We start from the raw sequence: 20,416 nt of genomic DNA on the forward strand, positions 1-20,416 counted from the left end.
CTTCCGGGTTTCTTCCCACCGCAGCCTCGCTTTGGTTCTTTAAAATGGCGGCCACGTGAAATAAGCGTATACATGTCAGAGCAAATGAGAATCATGAGGTCAAAGGAACTGTCTGAAGAGCTCAGAGACAGAATTGTGGCAAGACACAGATCTGGCCAAGGTTACAAAAAAGTTCTGTTGCACTTAAAGTTTCTTAGAGCATAGAGGCTTTCAAAACAGTGAAACGTGGCGGTAGCATCATGCCGTGGGGGTGTTTTTCAGCTGCAGGGACAGCACAACTGGTTGCATTTGAGGGAAAGACAAATGCAAGTTAAGTAGATCCCCAAATCCAGGTGTGAAAACTGTGTGTCTTTCCCATAAAGACTCAAGGCTGTATTGGATCTAAAAGGCGCTTCTACTAATTACTGAGCAAAAGCTCTGAATACGTAAGACCATGTGATATTTCACCTTTTCTTTTTTAATAAATCGGCGAAAATGTCAACAATTCTATGTTTTTCTGTCAATATGGGGTGCTGTTTGTACATTGAGGAAAAATATTGACTTAAATGATTTTAACAAAGTTAAAGTTTCAAGCCTCAGACCGGCCCACCTCAGTTCACGACTGACTATATTAAAATAAGGTAATTTCCAATTCAGTTTCTAATTACACTATCATGTCTTTTTTTGAGAAAACAGCTGCTTTAGAACTTCAAATGTTCAACAACCCTAACAGTATTATATGTCTTAACAATACAAAAATAAAAAAAACATACTCAGACGAGGATCAAACCCTGGTCGGCGGCGGCGTGCTAACCACTGGACCACAACAGTTGTATGGTGAATGATCACTCATCAATAATATATCATCATTGACCTGCAGGCTGGTTATGTATAAAAAGAGCAGAGCTGCGGTAAAATAATGAATAAGAAGACTGTGGTCAAGTAAATAAATAAATTAATTTAAAAAGTGTGACTGTTGAGAGCAACAGATTCTGGAGCTAGGGACACCGGCCCTCGCGGCCAAAAAACAGACCGGCTCACCGGGAATTCTCCCGGTCCTCCCGATTAGCCAATCCGGGCCTGGTCTGAATACTCTCTGTGCCCACTGTATTTCCAGTGAGCCCGTGTTGCATATAGAGAATCCATAATTTTATTATAAATCAACCCCTAGGACACAAAAGTTGCAGACACAGCTATCTTTATCTTCAGTACTCTTCCTTTTAATTTGATCTGGTAGTACACACAGTAGTTCAGTGCCTTGGCTTCTAGTTTCTGTAGAACTGAAGAAGTTCAGTATGCTGATAAATGTTAAAGCCTTCAACTCGATCGTGAAGATAACACCACAGCACTGCAGATTTCCGATAAGATGTCCTTTTGTTTCCAGCACTCTCACTTTCTTTCAATGCCCGTCTCTCTTTCTGTATGTTTTGCATAGGTCACAGCCAATTTCTTCACTTCTTTTTAATCCTTATTTTTGCATAACGATGCATAATTCATGGAGAGCTTGTGAATATGAATGAGCGTGGCTGTGTCATGGCAAAAGATTGAGTTTTTTTAGTGCAGTCATAAGGGTCACTAATGCAGCAAAGACCTCTTCAGACACGTCCATCTCCAAGCGCACAGACTGAAACTCAATCTTCACTTTAGTCTGTGGGCAATGCAGAAGTTCATTCACAACCCTCATTAAATGCACATCAAGAGTGTATCGGTTTTCTGTACTTCTCTGGGGTCAGGCTGAGGGTGTAAGTGGGAAAGAAATGGATGTGCGTCTTGAGAGATTGATGTTGTTTGACATCCGCCCCATGTTCACTAGAGTATTTGCCTATTTAAAAATGTATTTTGCAAAATAAACATGCTCCGAAAGGTTCAAGTGGAAATTCAAGAGTGACAAGCAGTCCCAGTTTCCTTTTAGTTTATGTATGAATTAAGCTACAGTAGTAACAGTAGTAATGTTTATTAGGAATGTGTAGTTGACTAAACTATTGCTGCTGCTGTTGGTTGGCATTGGAAATTTGGAAATTATTGATAAATTAATTGCAGTATATTTTACAAAGTCTACATTTCAATTTATGTTACATTGTTTACTTTTTTTTTTTTTTACTCTTTGGACTGACTATATTTACATTTACATTTAGTCATTTAGCAGACGCTTTTATCCAAAGCGACTTACAAATCTAGAATTTGTCCCATACATGAGCTCCCTTGTCCTGTTTTGACTGCTCCGCTATCATAGATTGTGTATTTACACTAGTGGTCACCAACTCTGCTTTGAAAAGCTACCTTTGTGTTGAATTCAGCCCTGATTAAGCACACCTGAATCAATTAATAGGACCTGAGGCAGCGCTTGATAATTACAGACAGCTGTGTTTGGTCAGAGTTGCAACTAAAATTTGTAGGGAGGTAGCTCTCCAGAAACAGTGTTGGTGACCAATGTTTTACAGTGTTCGAAGAAGACTTTAAGACCAAGCAGAATCCTCTGTTGCTCCAGCTTCACGGCAAGCAGCACTATTCCTGTCATGGTCCATCTATATGACTTCAGCAAATCCAAGCTATTTTTGTGTTCCAGCATCCAACTGCACAAGAAAACGTCCTGTCTACCTGAAATGTCATTAATGGGTAAAGTTGTCTTTCATTTTTGACTGTAGGGTTTATGCATAGCTAGTGCTTCCCATACCGATAAACTTCTGGTGAACGGTTAATGTGACTTTTATTTTATATGGTTCCTTTTACAGCATTGATGTTGTAATGTAATTCAAATACAATGAGTTAAATCGACCTCTGCATCCAATAAGTTGTTCAAGCGCAGGGGCAATTTTAGAATTTTTATTTTAGCGGGGCTCAGCTCCTTATAAGATAAAAAATATATATAATTTTTACTAGTTACAGACCCTTGTCAGAATTTATTTTAGAGAGCAGGCATGAGATTGACTGACTGTTTACACAGCACAAAAGCGCATGCTTGAACGGGCGTGATGTGGAGCCGATCCATGAATTACAGCACATTATGATAGATGACCAATCAGAGCCTTTTGAACTAGGAAATATGACAGTCATTTTCATGTTGGCTGAGTAGCTGTATATAATCAAAGTGAGATTTATGAAAAAAAAAATTGATTTCCTTCAAGTGAAACATGAGCACACGTTGCTTTGCATCTTATATACATGACCAAGCCTTAAAATTGCATTCTGGACCACCCCTTTAAAATCGGATTATTGGTGTCCATGTAAATGTACTTTTACATGGTCAGTGCAACTGAAAACAGAAAATATGCTAAATGTCCAACTGTGCATGACAATATCTTCAGTATCAGAAAGTTGAGTAAGCTTTACTTCCTTCAATATCTTTGATATAAGTTATAAAAGTTTGTTATTGTAAAAATAAACAAGTTTAAGTAAAATTATTTACAAGTTCTTTAATTGAACTTTAGGTAAAAACTTAAGTCCAAATATAAAATTTACATTTTTTATTTTTATTCTTGACTAAATAATATTTCATTCAATAATTTTTCAGTAAATAACATTCAGTATCCTAATATAATAGGTTATATGCACAGTTAGTGTTTCTTCTTATATCGATAAACTTCTGGTGAACGGTTAATGTGACCCTTTTTTCAATTTTATATGGCTCCTTTTACAGCATCGATGTTGTAATGTAAATAAAATCATATCAGTTAAATAGACTTCAGCACTCATTTAGTTGTTCAAGCGTAAAACAAGATGAAAAGCTGTTTACACATGCACCTGTCAGGATCAGCAGGCTAGCTTAGAAAATAGTTGAAAATAATGTGGTAAAATAATGTGGTAACGTTCATATTTTAAAGACATAGGGCAGAAAAAAAAATAATGCAGTGTTTCCTGTACAATCTGAGACACACCATACTGTATATATCATAAATCAATCAGGCAGTGAAGGAATTTTTGAGGTGATATTTTTTTTTTTTTTTTTTTAGGAAAACAGACCTTAAACGGGTTAATTTTGTTTCTGCATACAGTTCACTGGAAGCGTTTGACCCAGGTTACTGCAAAATTCAATGTCCTTCAGCATACTTCTGCATATATACCCCGTTTGACTGTTTGTTTCATAGATCATTTTTAAGAGTATATTCACAAAGACTGCTCTCTTTCAGGCGAATAGAGTAGTTTTAACAGTGTATTTCTGTTTTAACATCAATTAAATTAGTGGTGATGCACATCAATGCTCATCCAGTCATCTTAACATAGCACAATGGTTTTTGAACGATATTAGCCCAAAAAATCAAGCACAGATGTGCACTTTGAAAATCCACAGAAATAAGAGCACCATCTGGGCACCTTTGACACACGATTTCCAGTGTATGATGGCACATACTAATCCTAATCTCGCACAATACAGTATCTGTCCTATATATTATATAGGTAATATCTCCCGTTCTCATTAACATCATCAGCTCTTCTCCCAGCATTTATGCTTAACATGATTTCTCAAGCTTCAGGTGTAACCTGACATTCAAGATATCTGTACGACTTGAGCTCTGTTTAGGCTGCTGTGCGTTCATCTATAACCACATTTGTGCAACACCATCAGCCACCCAGTGTGTATAATAGCCATATGCATATAAATAGGTGTTCACCTTTTCATGCATACCATGTGTTGTTGATGTTGATTGAACTTGTTGGTGGGAGCCCTCTGCATGTTGACAGGGAGGTGTGAAGCTGGAGTGGATGAGCGTCCCAGCTGAGCGTGAAATTGAAATCGCTCCAAACAGCAGGGGCAAAAAAAAAACAACAACAAAAAAAAGAGTGAGAAAGACAGACAGATGTCACATTAATAACTATAAAACTATATTCAATTTGAATAAATGATTTACTATTTACATGCTTAAAAATTGTACATATTTAGTCCAATTATCATAGCATCTATATACTGCTACTCTCTGATGATTTGAAGAGTTCACTTATTTTTTGAATGTTTATTCCTTTTTTTTTTCTTCTGTTGCTATAATTATTGCTAAAGTTCTCATTTGTACGTCTCTCTCTTTAAGTAATAGTATCTACCAACTGATTAAATGCAGTGTAAATGTAAACTCACTTAATGTTGGACAGATCATGAAAGAGTTTGTTGACAAAACTAAAGCTGCGGTCACACTGCACTTTTCTCCCCATAGACTTCCATTCGTTCATTCATTCATTTTCTTGTCGGCTTAGTCCCTTAATTAATCTGGGGTCGCCACAGCAGAATAACCCGCCAACTGATCCAGCAAGTTTTTACGCAGCGGATGCCCTTCCAGCCGCAACCCTTTTCTTTGAAACATCCACACACGCATTCACACACACGCACTCATACACTATGGACAATTTAGCCTACCCAATTCACCTGTACTGCATGTCTTTTGACTGTGGGGGAAACCAGAGCACCCGGAGGAAACCCACGCGAAGGCAGGGAGAACATGCAAACTCCACACAGAAACGCCAACTGAGCCGAGATTTGAACCAGCGACCTTCTTGCTGTGAGGCAACAGCAATACCTACTGCGCAACTGCCTCTGCCTGACTTCCATTCATACGCATGCAAATGTGTCAGACCGGAAACGCAAGCATCTGCGACAGGTTTTGCAATCAGGAAATCTGAAAACTCACATCACTTGACTGCAAGAGACCAATCGAGGATCAAAACATGACCTCTGGGGTCCGTTCTTCGTACCTCGCTTAAATGATCTAAGATTATTTGGCAGATCCTGGATCTTTTAATCTTGATAACTTATCTCTCGCTAATTTGGTTCTTCAAACAAGTTCGCGAATCAGATTAGAATGTCTGGATGAACTGATCTGAGATCGCTGCGTGTGTTATGAAGGACAGATCTATCGATCCTCGAAATCATGATCAGCAATGCAACGATTGGCTGATGGCACAGCAGCGTAATGACATCATCTGATTAATATTCAATTATCCATGTGAGCAAAATTACATCAAATTTGCAGTCGACGGTTTGTTAAATATGACACGCAAGAACTTTACACATTTGTTGTGAGCTGCAGGCTTTACTCTTTCATTTGTCAAGACAAGAGTATTCATCATGTATTTCAATGCAAGAATTTAGAAAAGATTTTCTTTATAGTAGCCGTTTTTTAATCGGTGTAAAGAATAACTGGTTGTTTACAAAAGCATTTTGATATTGGTAAAGGTGTCTGCAACTTTTGTGAAGCATCAAATCACTGGCATATTAACTATCAAAATATGTTTATGACTGCATAAATGTATAATTGCTTTAAAAAAAAGTTACATATTGTGCATTTCTATTATACACAATTTGTACTAAAGCGATCTAAAAAGTTCATATCAATAAGTTTTCTCTTTGCACCAGATGGCAGTCTTTGTACTTTCATTTCGAGGGTGCAGATTGCATAAGTTTTATTAATATGTGTAACTTTATTTATTTTATTAATGACTATAACTTTATATATATAGTTAAAAATATGTACCATTTTCCCAAGTGTATAACTACTACTGTAAGAAAATATCAGAATTCGGAACATACTTTCTGTATTATCTTTGCTTGAACTGAGCCGATCTAATCCTGTTTATATGAATTGAACCTGCTTCCGATCAGGTTTGACCTAGCAGAACTGTTGCCATGACAACAACTCTCGGATCAGCTTTGAAGAACGAAACAATCCTGGATCGTGTCAAATCATCAACATCCAAATCCAGCTAACTGAGTAATCCACGTACGAAGAACGGACCCCTGTAGACATAAATTTTTAACCTGGACCAATCGCTTTCTTTTTTTAAATGTCTAATCATCTAGTTTAGTCCCGTCCCTTTTCGCAGCACCGTACGGTAGAATTTCGCAAGCTCAAACGCTTGACTGCGGCATAATGCAGAAAAGAGACACAGCATCCAACTATGACAGAATCCTGAGAAACATTTCCAGGGGGTATCATATTTGAAGTCATTCATTTTCTTTTTGGCTTAGTCCCTTTATTAATCTGGGGTCGCCACATGACGCGGAATGAACTGCCAACTTGTCCAGCACGTTTTACGCAGCGGATGTACTTCCAGCTATAACCCATCACTGGGAAACACTCACACACTTTCATTCACACACATACACTTTGGACAATTTTGACTTAACCAATCCACCTGTCCCGCATGGACTTGTAAGAGAAACCGGAGCACCTGGAGGAAACTCATGCAAACATGGGGAAAACATGTAAACTCTTCACAGAAATGGCAACTGACCTTCGACCTTCTTGCTGTGAGGCGACAGCACTACCTAGTGCGCCACCGCATCGCCCTATTTGAAGTCAAATTAAATATTAGATACATAGATACTAAATTAGGATGTGAACCTATGAAGGCATAGGGACGAGCCCTTGCAAATGGAAGCCAGTGTGAGCCTCCAGAAAAAAAAAAACTCATTGATTCAAATGATCCTTTCAGAGTAAGTATCTAGTAAACTACTCACTTATTCAAAATATCTGTTTCCCAATTCCAAGAGCACTGAGAACGGACTCGTGTTCTTGTGGAGACTATATGATGATATGTGATGCTTATTGAGAATAGCCCCTCTGTTGAGAGTGAGTCTCCAGTAAACAACTCTCTGATTCAAATGATCAGTCCAGTGTGAGTCTCCATTAAAAAAACTCATTGATTCAAATGATCAGTTCAGAGTGAGTCTCCAGTAAACAACCCCCTGATTCTACTAACTGATCTGGGGTCCGTTCTTCGTAACTCGCTTAAATGATCTGAGATTATTTGGCAGATCCTGGATCTTTTAATCTTGATAACTGATCTCTCGCTAATTTGGTTCTTCAAACAAGTTCGCGAATCAGATTAGAATGTCTGGATGAACTGATCTGAGATCGCTACGTGTGTTATGAAGGACAGATCTATCGATCCTCGAAATCATGATCAGCAATGCAACGATTGGCTGACGGCACAGCAGCGTAATGACATGATCTGATTAATATTCAATTATCCATGTGAGCAAAATTACATCAAATTATCAGTAAACGGTTTGTTAAATATGACACGCAAGAACTTTCCACATTTGTTGTGAGCTGCAGGCTTTACACTTTCATTTGTCAAGACAAGTGTATTCATCATGTATTTCAATGCAAATCAATGTATTTAGTTCTACATTTAGAAAAGATTTTCTTTATAATAGTAGCCGTTTTTTAATCGGTGTAAAGAATAACTGGTTGTTTACAAAAGCATTTTCATATTGGTAAAGGTGTCTGCAACTTTTGTGAAGCATCAAATCACTGGCATATTAACAAAACATGTTTATGACTGCATAAATGTATTATTGCTTTAAAAAAAGTCACATATTGTGCATTTCTATTATACACAATTTGTACTAAAGCGATCTAAAAAGTTCATATCAATAAGTTTTGTCTTTGTACTTTCATTTCGAGGGTGCAGATTGCATACGTTTTATTAATAATGACTATAACTTTATATATATAGTTAAAAAATATGTACCATTTTCCCAAGTGTATATAACTACTAAGAAAATATCAGAATTCGGAACATACTTTCTGTATTATCTTTGCTTGAACTGAGCCGATCTAATCCTGTTTATATGAATTGAACCTGCTCCCGATCAGGTTTGACCTAGCAGAACTGTTGCCATGACAACAACTCTCGGATCAGCTTTGAAGAACGAAACGATCCTGGATCTTGTCAAATCGTCAATATCCAAATCCAGTTTACTGAGTAATCCACGTACGAAGAACGGAACCCTGAATAAGGTTCAGCATATGAATGTAGTTTCACATGTTTTTACGTGAATTATCATGTGATTTTTAGAGTATGACAAGGTTATTTTAGTAATTGAAATGTTATGCAAATAAACATTCATCCACAATAGTACTTTTACAAGTAAATTTAATTTTAGAAGTAAATTCAAAATATTTGACTTAAGTAATATTGACAGGAAGGACTGAATACTTTGTTTTCAGATAGTTTCTATAGCTATTGTTATTTGTATTGTTCGCAATGCACAGACCAAAACAAAAACAGAGATGGATGGATAGATAGATAGATAGATAGATAGATAGATAGATAGATAGATAGATAGATAGATCGATCTACACTTTACCTACAATGCTCTACAAGTGCTAACAATACTATCTCATAACTTAAAGCACCATCTGTTAAGCTCACCCTTTATATCACCTTGGGACCACCAAACGTCCACTACCCACAGCTGTTATCTTTGGTTGTTACATATTTATGGAAAGTTGTTCATTTGAGTATTGATTTATGTGTGTTCACAGTTCTGATATCTGACAGTAAAGATATCTGACAGATGGTAGGTCTGGAACAGTATGCAAATGAAATGGATTGAGAGAGTGTTTTTGCCCTTTCCAGTTTGTCACGTTAGAATTATAAGGTTCTGACATTTCTGTCAAAATTGAGTCGTTGACATTCGTATTAAGTGAAGTTTATGTATAAACAAATTTCGAGAGGATCACGTGCTTATGATTGCTAGTGGCTGGATCTGCATTATCCAATTCACTACGCTCCAATCAGATGACTCCTAAACTACTATAAATACCCTGGGTTTCATTCCACTGCTATCTTCATTTTGAAGAGTACCCCTTCCTCCCCTACTTCTCCTTAGACGGGTGACACGGTGGCCCATTGGTTAGCACTGTCGCCTCACAGCAAGAATGTCTCTGGTTCCTGGCTTTACCAAACTAGCAGACATTTCTGTGTGGAGTTTGCACTTCTCCCCGTGCTCACGTTGGTTTCCCCCGGGTTCCCCGGTTTCCTCCCACCGTCTAAAAACATGCAATTAAGTCAATTGAACAATCCAAATTGGCACCATAGACGCGCTTCTAGTACGTAGTTATTTTCAAGAGCAATCACTTGCTACAGCAAGGGAGTTCTCGAGATCTACCTGAGCTCAAACTCCCCTCCCGCCTTGCAATGGGAGGGAGCCCTGGGCTCGAGGATCTCATAAGCTCAGGGCTCTCTCCCGGGACAGCATGCCAAACAAGCTTTTATAATTAATCATCAGCTAAGTGTGAACTCTTGAAATGACAAATTATTTACATTCTAGGATTTTTTAGAAGTTTACATTTTAAGACTTTTTATTTAAAAAAACAAATGTTACACACATATTGTTTGCTATGGAATGCAAAAAAATTTAAAGCTCATTATCTCAAAATCATTCAGAACGCAGATAGAACCTTATAATTCCAAGGTGACTAGTTTCACTCCAGGTTTTCCATCTTACAATTCAGACTGAAAAAAAAAAAAAAAACAATGGCAAGCTTCTGTCGTGATCACTAAGCTGTAGCCGACACAACATTTGACACGACTGCACTGATTATAACTCCACCAGTTTCCTATTTCTTTTCAATAGGCTCACTTTCCAGATATTGAACATATTTGTATTGATTACAATCGAAAGTCACATAATGCTAATTTGGTTGCATATAGCATGTCTTCAATCACATAGAAGTTTTTGGTCTCCCTTCCAGCATACTATTATAAAAGCAGCTTTAGCATTAGCCGTTATGCTTTTAGGCTAATCATTTCAGTCTTGCATCAGGCTTTGCTATTTCTCAATATTGTTGTAGTCTTTATTTGTATGTTGCCAACATTTGAGCAGGTTCCTGTTTTTTTGTCTTCTTCCCTTTGTTTGAATTTGGGCTGTTTAATGATTGTTTGCTGTCTGCCCTGACCTTTTGCCTGTTTCTTGTATTTTTCCTTGTGGCTTACATTACTGTTTTGGCTACTCGTTAATAAATCTGCATGTGGGACTGTCCACCTCACTTTTAAAGTCAAAGTGATGCCATTTGACAGCTTCCTATATTTGTAACTATTACTTTAGCTATTAAAAAAAAAAAAAAAAAAAAAAAAAACAGGCAGTTAAGTCGGCTATACACAATGTGATTTTTTTGGGTCAGATATTGAGCTGAATTCTGACCTGTGCGATTCTTCTTTGAATCTGGATGAATTTTAGCTTTTCATGCATTTAAAGGAGTTGTAAAATGTATGCTATAGAAATGTTCTTTTAGTGCATTAAGCAAAATTTGTTTTCCCTATCAGCATAGAGTTGAATCCAAAATTATTAGCCCTCTTGTGATTATTATTTTTTTTTAATCATTTCTCCATACATTCATTTATTCATTCGGCTCAGTCTCTTTATTCATCAGGAGTTGCCACAGCAGTATGAACTGCCAACTTATCCAGCATATCATAAGTTATAACATCATTGGAACTACATGGTTCTATCTTACATTTTTATCAAAATTTAGTTATTGACACATTCTTATTAAATGACCATATATTTACATTATGGGGTGTTTTTTATAAGTAGTTTGTTTTAAATCTTTTTATAAAAAAAATATAAAAATGTTATACACATACTGTTTGCTATATGGAATGCAAAAACTTTGAAGCTCAATATCTCAAAATCATTCAGAGAAAAAACAGTTTTAATAATAGTAATAAAAAAAAAATTAAGGTCAATATTATTAGCCCCCTTTAGCAATATATTTTTTTCGATTCCTCTACAGAACAAATCACTGTTATGCAATGACTTGCATAATTACAGTTTCTGCTATTTCTGCAAATAAATTTGTACATAAAATCTGTGGATTCATGCGGAATGATTTTAAGAGTATCATAACTAAAAACTGAATGTATGAAATATTAAACTAATAAATGTTTTTGATTTTTATTTAATGGTTACAATGCAAATCCAATTAGATGCACTTATTTGGTAAACAAAGCAAGTCTCTGTTATAATATAAAACTACTAAAAGACAGAACATACTACTTTACGAATTGTATTGAACAAATCATATGAACATTTTAATATGACTATTATTATATCATAATATTACTGAAATTAATTGGAAAAAAAAACTAATACATATAAATTTACACGTATTTACAAGTAAATACATAGACTCGATGGGCTAATAATGTGCAGAAATCCATGCGTGTAGATTCCATGTTGGCCTACTAATTACTCTAACTTGCCTAATTAAACCAATGAACCCAGTTAGGTCTTTAAATGGCACTTTAAGCTGAATTCTAGCATCCTAAAAATGTATATAGTAAAATATTATGTACTGTCATCATGGCAAAGATATTAGTGAAATTAGTTATTAAAATGTTATGCTTAAACGTGTTGGAAAAAAAGGTTATTTTCGTTAAATAGACATAAGGGAAAAATATGGAAGGGGCTAATAATTTTGACTTCAGTTGTATACTATATGTATACGAGTAGAATATCTACCTGTACAGAGCAGAATACTACACTATTTTGAACTTTGACCACAGCATGCGTGCAAGCTAATTAACGGTGTGTTCCACTACAATTCTGCTTTGTCACTGCAGCAAAATACCGTAAGCCATTAACATTTTTGACTAATTTGCTATTTTCACCCATATTCAACGAAAACCATAAAGCTTTCTTTTGCTTTATAATTTTTAGCTGTCAAAGATGCAATGCATCCCTAGTCGTTTTAAAGATTGGCATCAAGAACTGGTTTTTAGACCAATGACTAAGTGAAATTTAAAGGGCACATATTTTAGCCCTTTTTTGAGATTTAATAGTAATATTATGGTTCTTCTGAGTGTGCCAATGTAGGTTCAGATCAAAACGCAATTCAGATATGGTTATTATGCTGTGTTAAAAAGTGTAAATTTAGAGGCGTGTACACGGGTTGCTGTTTTGGGGTGTGTTGTTTAACATGATAATGAGTTTTGACTGCCCGCCCAACGTAACAAGGGGGCGGAGCCAAGAGCGCGTCTGCTTTGTGCACCGCGTCACAGAGGCAGACAGTAAGAGTCATCATGAGTGAGAGGAACACAATTCAACCCTACATATTTGACACAGACTCGGACACAGATCAAGCAGAGTCGACTGTTGAGGAATCTATAATCCGAATGTGCCAGAATGTGTCAGAGTGGTACATACAAAATATTTTATGTTTTTGTATACTTTTTCAGCCGCTATGTAACTATGCATGCGCCATCCGTAATTTGTTTGATAAAGTTCGCGAACGTCATGCGTTACGTCAAACACAGACAAGACATAAAGATATCCACAGAGATAAATTTTGCATTGGTATGATTTATTCGTAATTCATGAATATTGACGTTGACAAATATTGGCAGGTGCTCGTGTGGCAATTGTGAAAAAATGCCAACTGAGGCTGAAAATGTATGCTGCTGGGAGATACCGCAGGTAAATTTCCAGTTTACGTTGCTGCTCTAAAGACATCGAATGAGATAATAAACAGCATAACTGTGTCGTGTAATAAGGTTAGAAGACGAATGGATCAACTGGAATTGCAACCCTCGTGCATGACGGAGCATCCAGGAATGGATCCCGTTTGCTTCAATATTTATTCCTTGCAAAATGCATCGAATATATACAAAGCAGACTATGGTCCCCTGCGACTTCGTGGAGTGCAAAAGTGAGTTTAAATAAATAGAAAGAATAGCAGGTTACCTTGTTCATGATCTGCATGCTCGCTTTCCTTTTAAGCACATTAACGCTGTGTAGTCAATAAAATAGCGATAAAGTTGGTTTTATATCCGCACATTCAGGAGTCCCTGTATTGTTTACCATGGTAGTTTAAACAATCGATCGGATTTAGCATGCAAGTATGACTTGTAAACAACATTAACACTATCTACTTGACTGTAAACAATGTTGTACTTTGTCATTTGCTGCTAATACGATTTCCCTATTTTGAATTTGCAAAGAATACTTTACAGAAATGATACTATTAAGGAGAATGTCTGAATATCTGAATATAAAAACCAACTTTACCTCAATGTCAATAAAAATGAAATACGTACCTTTTTTGTTGCTGCTATTTCTGAGATGACAATTTGAATGACTTCATAAAAGGCTGAGTAATGCATGTACTTTTTATTGAAAAATAATTTTAATTTCACTAAACATTAATATATAAACTCTTAAAATATATAAAAATCAGTATGGCATAGAAACATCAACACTTCAGAAAAGATGCTTCAATTCCTTAGTCATATAAAAACTTTATATTGAAGTATAAATTAAAATGTGATTGGCAAATATAAAATGTATCCTTGTGCAAATATAAAATATAAACTTCAAGTTGTCACTTTGTTGAATGAAATACAATTGTCCATGAACATTAGAAAGTACAGTATATCTACAAACACATAAACGTATCAAACATTGGCAGTTGAATAAACAAAATATTACTTCTGAAATGTTGTTAAAGCTAGTTATTTTATCAAAAATAAAAATGTATATGTGATAACTCCCAAGTTCAAATTGTAGTGCAATTTCTAAAACAATGTTTCATTATTATGTCTCTGTTAGACAGTGCCGCTTTTTGGCTTATCGGAGCTTTGCGAGCTGGTGTTGGGGTTTCCTCGGGCGGAGAGTCCGTGTTGTGATTCCTGCCTGTGTGGTGCTGAAGATTCGGAGACAGTTTCCTGAAGAGCAGGGCAGCTATGTGGGTTTTAGGATAGCTATTGATTGAAGCGGGTCACCCTGCTGGAGATAGCCTCCTCCATCTCAGGTAGATCGCAGGCTGATGATAGAGCAGGTGGTATGTGAATTCCCAACACTTCATCAACATAGGGTGATGGGTCCACAAACACTTGGTTGAAGATGAGGTCCAGCAGCTCTTTTACATAACCTGTGCAATATAACAGTTATCTCTTTAGTAACTTAATTTTGTATTTTGAGTAGTGAGTTGTCATTGTGAATGTAAAGTGCAATTATTTTTTTTATTTATTGAATTATTAAAAATACTATAAACATTTATATACATACCGAAAGTTTGCTGCGTCTTCACTTTTCGGACCCTATACTCTCCTTTCTTTGCCTTTGGAAAGGCAAGCTTGTAAATAGGTTTACCAGTTGCTGATGTGGCCTGGGGACGCCCGGCATTTTCATTGTAATGCAGTGCAGCCAAGTACAACCTAACAAAAAGAAAAATGTAAATGACGTACCATGACAAGACTGTATGGTATTGTAAATATTAATTTCTGATCATTGGCTTTACCTGCATAGCATCCCCAGAAATGGGAATACCACATTTTTGGGTGCAAACCGCAGTAGGACGCTGTGGAAAGCTTCAACAGTTGACGTCTGGTGGTGAGGACTTAGCTTGGCCACATCCTTCAATATTCTCTTGTTAGCGAGAACTTTCTCCAGCTTGTAGAATGGCATCGTTGCTAAACAAGCAAAAATTTAAGGTATTAGAGTCTGAATCAAAAACAAATCTGAACAAAGAAACAAGCTCTGTTTTGCATTAGTTTTAATCGCAAAGAATATTTTATTTGTCTGTATACAACTTACCAGCCGACAGCCATTTGTTCTTGTCTCTGCTTATCCGTTGCGGATGCAGATAAGCCGGAAAATTGGGGTCTTCATGTACATGGTTTAAGATAGAGGTCCACTTTGCCACTCTTTCAGGACCTGTTGTGGATGATGCAGCAGTCCAGTAGATGTGGTTTTTGATGCTACGCAACTTCTCACACCCCTTTATCTGGCATATCTTGTCCAGTTTTTTGGAAATTCCTGGAAATTAAAGAAAAAAAAAGACATCAACACAAAAATAATAATAAACATGTAAGAACTGTAAATAGCAATTTAATCTTAAGTAAATTAATAACTGCTACATTACATACCTTTCTCGATATGCCACACATCGTAAAACTGAGTGACATTTCGATCCCTGAGATATTTCTGTATTTGAGGATGTCGGTCTGTGATGATGCATTCCAGACGAACACCGCGGGCATCCAACAGGTCTAGGCTTCTCTTTAGGCCTTCTTTTTCCATATGGTAACTGCCGCCCACCTCATTACTCTATAAAATTTTAAATAAGGAAAAAAAATATATATAAAAAAAAAATCACACATTTTCCATCCAAAAAATTATGCTAGTTCACATAACAATTTTCTGTATTACCTGGACTAACTTTAGGTCGACCACTGTGTTAGTTGCAAGGTCCATCATTGTATAACTCCCATACTTGGCCGAGTGACCTTCAAGAACAAACCGTACATAATTATTTCAAACACATTTTTGGAATAATTGTAATGTATTTCATATTTATTTTTTTTATTAGACTGTATTGAATTAGAAATGAAATCTTTTGACTAAATACCTGGGGAGTCAGCCCTCTTATCTCCTCCAACAATCACATTCTCTCTTCGACTGAGCTGTTCTAGCATTTCACTCTGCCAATTTCTCCACTTGTGGACAATAGCAGGTTCAATGCAAAGTCTTGCATGACAACGAAATGAATCATATTTAAAAATGTGTAGTTTCATGGCAGCAAATACCTGACAACAGAGAGGAGAATTTTTAGTACAATGTGCATGCACCCTGTGACAAAATTTATATTATGTTTCTAAAAGAAATGTGATAAATTTTGATAGATAATTACCTTTTCAACAACAAAAAAATATGCACCACTCAAGTAGACTGCAGCAGAAAGATGCAGGTTGCTAGCTGGAGTACTACCAATAATTGGCTGACTGTTCCATTTTCTTACAAACTCGCAGTGTGGGCAGACTTGCTGTACGCTCAGAAATGTCCCAAGCCTTTGTGACTTTACATCACATCTCCTTTGACACACTGGGCAGTCACTGAAGAGCTCCATGAGGCATGTTTCATAGACAATGAACTTGGCAATGTTATGAACTGGGCATTCTTGGATTCTGTAAAAATAAATATACACATGTACATAATAAAAAAAAAATGATGATGAATGTTATGACGACAATACACAATCTTTCAAATAATTTACATAATGCATAAACTCACGACAAGTCTGTTGGTTCAGTTGCAGATGTGCATTCCTCTGCAGGGTCAAATCTCACATCCGAGTCTTGGGCTATAATTTTTGACTCTGTCAAAGTCTCTTCGGCTTCTTCTTCCTCCTTCTCCTCCTCCAGCTCCAGACGAGGTCTTTTTAGTGAAGGTTTGAGGGGTGTCGAAGTCATAAACGCAGTAGAGGATGCTGATGGTACAGTCAGTTCAAAACTGGATACTGTTGTCTGGACACCTATAGTGTAATTTTATAATTAATCTCATTGCACGTTTATGAAGATAATAAAACACGTTTCTAATGCAGCAACTTAAAATAAACTGAGAAATTTTAACTTACTTGTACTCCTGCGTTTAGCCTGAAGCGTCCTAAAAGACAACTGGGTACCAACACTGTGTAAAGATGTGTGAAATGGTTCTGTCTGGCAACAAACATCCACCTTGTTGCTCTTTGTCGACGTCGTGGCCTTTGTAAGAAAACATAATTTTTTTTAAAATGACCTTTATTTGATTAAAACATACCGATCTTATTGTAAACAACTGCAGACCACGTGCAAGTACAGTGAAAAAATTTCAACAAACATCCCACATACAAAACAAACTTTAGCTGTAACTTAGTCAGTGGTAATGCTTTATTACAATGTTTAATTTTTTCTACCGTTTCTGTTTCTGATGGCTAAAACCCCTTTATGGACACATTAACAATTAAAGCTTCGAGTATTTAGACTGTTTTAGAAAAGCACAATAGCTGTAAACGCGCAAACATCCTAAGTAGCTTTAGCCGCAGATGCTATTCATTTCTGCTTAACATTACAGTATACACATTACAACAAACATCCCACATAAACAACAAACTTTAGCTGTAGCCAGTACTGGTTACTGCTTTATTACAATGTTTATATTTTTCTACGGTTTCTGTTTCTAATGGCTAAAAGCCCTTCTTGTACACACTACCACTTATAGCTTCGATTATTTAGATTGTTTTAGAAAAGCATAATAGCAGTAAACACGTGCAAACAAACATCCGAAGCAACTTTGGCTGCTTTTAACTTTTAGATGCTATTCATTTCGGCTTACCATTACAGTACAACAAACATTTAACAACAACAAACTTTAGCTGTAACGTTAGCCAGTGGTACTGCTTTTTACAATGTTGCTATTTTTCTACGGTTTCTGTTTCTAATGGCTAAACCCCCTTCATGTACACACTACCATTTGCAGCTTCGAGTATTTAGACTGTTTTTGAAAAGCACAATAAGAGGTAAACACTTGCAAACAAACATCCGAAGCTACTTTAGCCGCAGATGCTATTCATAGGCTTATCATAATTAGAATGCTAAGGCTAGAAGTACATAAAATGTAATACTTACTTGAAGTGAGGCAGGATCACGTATTGTAGGAACTGATCCAGTTTTCAAAAACAATTTACTCGCGAATCCGGAGTTGTATTGTCCCGCGTTCTCGAGGCAGTCTACGCTAAAGTGGTTAGCGCAAACATACAACAGTTTTGGTACATTTTCAGGCACCTTGTCTTCAAAGATAAAACTCAGCCACTTAAGCCTCTGTTGCTCATTTGCAGGAAGACGGTGAAGGCTCTTGTGCTGAGCCTTACATCCTAAAATAGCACAAGGGTGTTCTCTCGGTGGCATCGCTTCGACGTTCACGCTGATAATGGCGGAAACGGCAAACTCAGGATATGTTAATACACGCAGCTGTCAATCAATTCGGTGGGCGGGGGGAATCGCACACCTACGTAATGGTGCGATCGATTTCAAAACAGCTCCAATTGGCCGACCCTTTTTTTGTAGTGAAATTGAAAAAAAAGGACTGGGTGTGTTCATATCACCCCAGTATGATGGTCTATACACTATACCAACACACAGATCTGTCCAAACAGCTTGAAAAGAAGATTTTTTACAATAGGTGCCCTTTCTGAAACAGGATGTTTGATACCTTATGAAAACTGAAAAGTCAACCCTACACTGAAACATAAAAGCCCAGAAGTGTTTTATGCAACATTTCATAAATCACTGCAGTTGGTCCTGCCAACTTGAGCTACACATGTATTCTGCTTAGTGCTTGAACTCAAGAACAATGCCTTTCACAGGAATTCAGATATTGACATAACATGAAAGGTTCACACTAGTTCTTTCTAGATGTTCTATGCTCTCTTCATTTTCTAACTTTCATGTTTTTCCCTCACTTCTGTCCCTGGCGAGAGCATCTGGAAGCTGAACTGTCAGTTTGTAGCTTTGATTTTCTCAGTGTGGAAGCCTTGCCCACAGACAGCCTTCTGCTGTACACACACACACAAATACTATATGAATAAATAGAGCGCCAAAACAGCTCAAATTGCTCCATTGTTCAAAGATACGTGAATGTATTCACAGTTGACTCAGCCATGTGAACATCTGTAGGTCAATGGAAAAAATGGCCTGATAGCAGATCTAACCCGCTTTGTACTTTGTCATAAAATATATGCACCATTTATTTAATCATGATATTTTATTTTTATTTATTTTTTTATGATTTTGCAGTGGAAGTGTATCTCCATACAATCTAATAAACAGTCTATAAACTTTTTGGACACGCTTTGATTGTGGTCTGTGCTATTTGCAGTGCATTTCTGTATTTACATGTGTTGTAAGCATTTTCATGCATATCAATCTATAAATGCAAGCAAGAAAATTCAAGTACAGTAACTGAATGATCAAAATAAAAATAATTTAATAACAAAAATTTTAGAGTAGGTGACAAATGGTACAGTTTCTTATACCTGAACACATATTGTAGAATCACAGGCCTCAAAAACACATGATAAATTGTGAAACAAACTCAACATTTTCCCAGAGATGGGTTGCGGCTGGAAAGGAATCCGCTGTGTAAAAACGTGCTGGATAAGTTGGTGGTTCATTCCGCTGTGGCAACCCCGGATTAATAAAAGGACTAAGTCGAAAAGAAAATGAATGAATGAATGAATGAACAAACTCAACATTGCATATCCTGCGATGTGACTGTTGCGAATAATCCCATTGCGATACCGATGCTGAAACGATATATTGTTAACGATATATAATTAACAATTTAAAGGACATTCTACCAGAAACGTACATTTTTCACTTATAAAAATTTGACAGGGCCTGACCTTTAAGCATGTCATCCTCAAAAAAATCATACATAAACAAGCATAAAATCATACAATTCAATAGTCCCTTTCACACATACAGATCTTTCCGGAAAATTACAGAAAGGTCCTTTTATGTGTGAACAGGCCCTTTTTGAAAATACTGGTAAATTAGTTTCAGCTATTTTTCGGAAGGAGAAGTTGTAACATTACCTGGTAATTTGCCGAAATGCTGCGCTGTGTGAACACAAAAGGAAGATTGCCGGAACGTGCACGTCTAGAACGTGCTGACATGAGATGTCTACGTCAGCCAATCAGAACACTCAGACGCATTCACGTCCGTGCGGTTTATGGAAATGAAAGCCTTTGAATTTTTTTCCAGACACATTTAGCTGCTAGATGTTAGTCGGATATTGTTTCTATGTTTATTCTAAATACTGTCAGCTTCTCCTCCTTTAAATGATGTCACTTTCGAGTCATAGCCTTAAAGGTGTTTTGCACGCATTTTATGTTAAATTTTA

The 20,416-nt window shown here is 36.7% G+C and overlaps 3 protein-coding genes across 13 annotated transcripts in view; 2 read left to right on the forward strand and 1 right to left on the reverse strand.

Moving 5' to 3' along the window:
• dlgap1b (discs, large (Drosophila) homolog-associated protein 1b) overlaps positions 1-20,416 on the forward strand; it is a 253,870-nt gene that overhangs the window by 69,078 nt on the left and 164,376 nt on the right. For 2 of the 11 annotated variants that reach the window (XM_087309261.2, XM_087309264.2), the window contains exon 1: positions 2,356-2,595. The exons of the other annotated variants lie outside the window; for them this stretch is intronic. The gene's annotated coding sequence lies outside the window, so the exon portion shown is untranslated. Of the gene's footprint in view, positions 1-2,355; positions 2,596-20,416 lie in introns of those variants that run through there. 11 annotated transcript variants of the gene reach the window in all.
• On the forward strand, positions 12,761-14,769 carry LOC147837950 (P2X purinoceptor 7-like). The gene is made up of 4 exons (XM_087309279.1): positions 12,761-12,896; positions 13,105-13,174; positions 13,252-13,406; positions 14,306-14,769. Exons 1-4 carry the CDS (start codon positions 12,781-12,783, stop codon positions 14,466-14,468), a joined length of 504 nt encoding a protein of 167 aa, XP_087165405.1. The 5' UTR covers positions 12,761-12,780; the 3' UTR covers positions 14,469-14,769.
• On the reverse strand, positions 13,853-18,444 carry LOC147837951 (uncharacterized). The gene is made up of 11 exons (XM_087309276.1): positions 18,142-18,444; positions 17,112-17,238; positions 16,769-17,009; positions 16,389-16,662; positions 16,107-16,284; positions 15,908-15,984; positions 15,625-15,805; positions 15,293-15,514; positions 14,997-15,168; positions 14,765-14,913; positions 13,853-14,627 (listed from the first exon to the last, which is right to left on the reverse strand). The coding sequence occupies exons 1-11, from the start codon at positions 18,418-18,420 to the stop codon at positions 14,458-14,460; spliced, it is 2,070 nt and encodes a 689-aa protein (XP_087165402.1). The 5' UTR covers positions 18,421-18,444; the 3' UTR covers positions 13,853-14,457.

Source organism: Danio rerio, chromosome 24 (assembly GCF_052040795.2).
Source record: "Danio rerio strain M-AB ecotype USA chromosome 24, GRCz13ab, whole genome shotgun sequence".
Lineage (NCBI taxonomy): Eukaryota > Metazoa > Chordata > Actinopteri > Cypriniformes > Danionidae > Danio > Danio rerio.